The following is a 3,484-nucleotide window of genomic DNA, read 5'->3' as shown; positions in this document are numbered from 1 at the left end:
GCAGTTTTATGTCACCCTTACGTTGTTTTACATCTTTTATAGTAATTTTGTGTGTCTTTGTTGTCATGTTTCCCTAAATTAAACGCATCTATCCATCAGTATCTGTTGCTGTTGTTTATGTATCCGCCCTATCAGTCAGGGCCTTCTGGATCTAACACTACGTTACCCAGCGGCTGGAGGAGGACAGTCAGCTGTTTGTCTCTCTATGTCCTGCAGAGTCTCTGGATCTGGTCTTGTCTCGAGGTTGTGCGACGTCGCGTCACTGTCAGCAGACGGAGCTTCCTGGAGTCTCGGTGGCCTGCTGTGATTGGTCGCTGTGTAATGGCAGCTGGCGGTGGGCGGGGTCAGGCGTTGCGGTCATCATCAGCTGCTGGTTTCCTCTGCAGGGACTCACCTGATCCTGACAGAGAGCGCACACTGAGCATGTGCAGCAGGCCTCATCTTCATTTAACACCTACGCACCTGCAGGATGAAACACGGTGATCCTGGTGTCACCGCTATGTATTCATTTTATCCTATTTTTTGTTTGTGTATTAATTTATACATTTCGATTTATTTTATCACGTCACTTTTCTATTGTTGTCTTACTTTTTCTGAGTTGTAGACTGACTGTTTCCAGTCTGTGTTTTTAGTGAGTCCTTTCATTTGGAACAACATGTTAATGAGCATTTCTTAAAATAGCTTTCTTCCTTTTTGTCTGTGAAGCGATTTGTGTTAAATCCTGTTTGCCTAGAAGGTGCTACACAACTAAAGTCTGATTTAGTGATACTGTGATCTACCTTGTGTTCTGCTGTTTTGACTTTAACTCTTATTCACATTTCTGGACTGTATGCAAAAGAGATTTTTCGTGTGGAAACCTGACCCTGGTGTTTTCCTGCACTGTGACAGTCGGTGAGTTGATTCAGAGATGTTCTTCTAAATGTTCCACATTTTTCAGCCCCCTTCAGTATCAATAGTCTGTCAAACATACAGAAATACCCTAAAATAGATGTTGTTGTCGTATGTACGTGGTCTATTTGATATGAGAATGTAGTGATGTTTCTGTACATATATATTATTATGTGTACACTCATATATTACCTGTGAATTCCTCTGTTTAAGATGAGGTTGTGACACACTTTTACATGAGTGTTTGTGTTTATTTTAATTTTTTGATGCTTTTTTGACTATTTGGGCTATTTTGTGTCTATTTTTTGACTCTCTGTGTCTAATTTTATCTGGTTTGTGCGACTTCTTGTCTGTTTTCTGTCCGTTTTTGCTTTCTAAGCCTCTAGTTTGTGTGTTTCACTTGTGTACGGGCTCGTCTCACCTGTGATTCTTCAGTAAAATCAGTCTCGATTGGAAACTGACTTCGCGCTCTATTTCTTGACCTTCTTTACTCGCCGTATGACTCATCACGCCTGCGCAGTAGCAGCTCCGCGCTCTCCAGCACATTCTGGTTGTAAAGCAGAGCTAGCTGAAGCCCACAGGCTGTTGTCTACCTGCAGAGGTACCGGTCCGCTGCATCACCGAGCCAGTACCCGCCTAGAGCCGGTCCAGACCTCGTTCAGGTCGTCAACTCGGTCCCGGTTCTGACCCGGATCCTGCGCCGACCGCAGAGGCTGCAGTTTGCTCGCTGTTAGCATCGGCAGCTAGCATTAGCTTCGCTTCAGCAGCAGAGAATCAAAACAAACAGAAGCTAGGAGAAGCTAACGGCGGCTAGCAGCCCGAGAGCAGCAACATGGCGACTGAGGAGAAGAAACCAGAGACGGAAGGCAGCAAACAGCCTTCATCCTCCTCTGGCTCCGGCAGCAAGGTGAGTCCGGCGGTCTGACGCAGGTTCGGACACCTGGACGGCCGGTCCGGTCCGTCAGCTCACCTGAACAGGAGTTGTGTTGTCCGTGTAACTCATTATATGTCATCATGTATTACCTTTTTACTGTGTACAGTCATCTTTACTCGCCTCAACACTCTGTATTCACAAATAAAACCACTTGACAAACCGGTAGCTGAATGTGAGCGGTTTCCGGACCGGTTCGACTGGACTGGTTCGACATGACTGGTGCTCAGGGCGCGTCACAGCCCACAGATGAACGTGTCTGTGTGGTTCTCTTAGAGAACCGTTCTGGTTCTGTCTACGTACTGTGCACGTCACTGCTCAGACTTGTTTGGTTTTGGTAGGTTCAAGTCGTTCAGAGGCTCCTTCAGTCAGTCTCAGCTGAAGATGATGAACCATCTTAAAGACGAGTGCAGTTGGTTTCTGCTGCAGCTCCGACAATGACCACGACCTGAGAATCTTCAGGCCTTTTCTTTCTAGTTTTGGAAAAAATATAAACCCTCCCTAAACTCCTGGCTCATATCAGGGTGTCTGTCAGTGATGGTAATGCGACGTGATGTCAGCCTCCACAGAGATGTGATGTGAATGCGTCTGACTGAACTGAGTCTGTCTCTGTGTTGCTGTTTAGTCGAATCCAGCGAAGCCAAACTACACAGTGAAGTTCACGTTGGCTGGACACACGAAGGCAGTTTCTTCTGTCAAGTTCAGTCCTAATGGAGAATGGCTGGCCAGCTCCTGTAAGAACCACACTCATTGTCCTGACTGCTAAACTGAACTGCTTCTTGAATTCCACATATTAAAAACTCTTAACATAATGTGCAATAAATGTTACTGAAATATACTTGTTTTATGTTTGTAAAATATTACTGAAGTGTCTGAAAAATAATGTAATGTACAGTGTAAAAATATTAAAACATCTTTAAACATCTGATTATGTCACGTAAATGTCACGCTGATGTTAAAGTGTGATGCCGATGATGCAGTAACCATGGTAACGTCTCTGCAGCGGCTGATAAGCTGATAAAGATCTGGGGAGCGTACGACGGAAAGTTTGAGAAATCCATCGTAGGACACAAACTGGTGAGAAGCTCTATTCTAATTCAGATTCTGATCCTGGTGCTGGTTCTGATCCTGGTTCTGTGTGTTTGTAGGGGATCTCTGATGTCTCCTGGTCTTCGGACTCCAACCTGCTGGTTTCGGCCTCTGATGACAAAACGCTGAAGATTTGGGACAACAGCTCTGTAAGACACAGAAAGACAACGAAACGGAAGACGGCTTGTTTCAGGATTTGCATAGGAATCAAAGAGCTGCTGTTAGAGCAGAACCAGAACCGGCTCAGTGAGCATCTGTCTCCTGTCTGTCTCTGCAGGGAAAGTGTCTGAAGACTCTGAAGGGGCACAGTAACTACGTCTTCTGCTGCAACTTCAACCCTCAGTCCAACCTGGTGGTGTCTGGATCGGTACGCAGTACTCAGGTTCTGCTGTGTTTCTGCTTAGTCGTGGTTCTGGGTTCACATTAATCCATCTGTCTGTTTCCCTGCAGTTTGACGAGAGTGTTCGTATCTGGGACGTGAAGACGGGGAAATGTCTGAAGACGCTGCCGGCTCACTCGGATCCAGTCTCTGCTGTAGGTCCTGTCCTCTGACCAGACTTACGAACTCATGCTAAC

General features: G+C 45.8%; 1 protein-coding gene across 1 annotated transcript in view; it reads left to right on the top strand.

The window, feature by feature from the left end:
• The first annotated feature begins 1,405 nt into the window (after positions 1–1,405).
• Positions 1,406–3,484, top strand: part of LOC103368086 (WD repeat-containing protein 5-like) — a 7,532-nt gene continuing 5,453 nt past the window's right edge. Inside the window, exons 1-6 of the mRNA XM_008296335.1 lie at positions 1,406–1,795; positions 2,445–2,553; positions 2,823–2,896; positions 2,968–3,057; positions 3,186–3,275; positions 3,359–3,442. Of these exons, the coding sequence (XP_008294557.1) occupies positions 1,721–1,795; positions 2,445–2,553; positions 2,823–2,896; positions 2,968–3,057; positions 3,186–3,275; positions 3,359–3,442 (522 nt within the window). The 5' untranslated portion in view covers positions 1,406–1,720. The remainder of the gene's footprint in view (positions 1,796–2,444; positions 2,554–2,822; positions 2,897–2,967; positions 3,058–3,185; positions 3,276–3,358; positions 3,443–3,484) is intronic.

This window comes from Stegastes partitus, unplaced genomic scaffold (genome assembly GCF_000690725.1).
Source record: "Stegastes partitus isolate 25-593 unplaced genomic scaffold, Stegastes_partitus-1.0.2 Scaffold1120, whole genome shotgun sequence".
In the NCBI taxonomy this organism is placed as follows: domain Eukaryota; kingdom Metazoa; phylum Chordata; class Actinopteri; family Pomacentridae; genus Stegastes; species Stegastes partitus.
The sequence above is the reverse complement of the archived record's forward strand: the minus strand, read 5'-3'. Positions and strand labels throughout refer to the sequence as shown.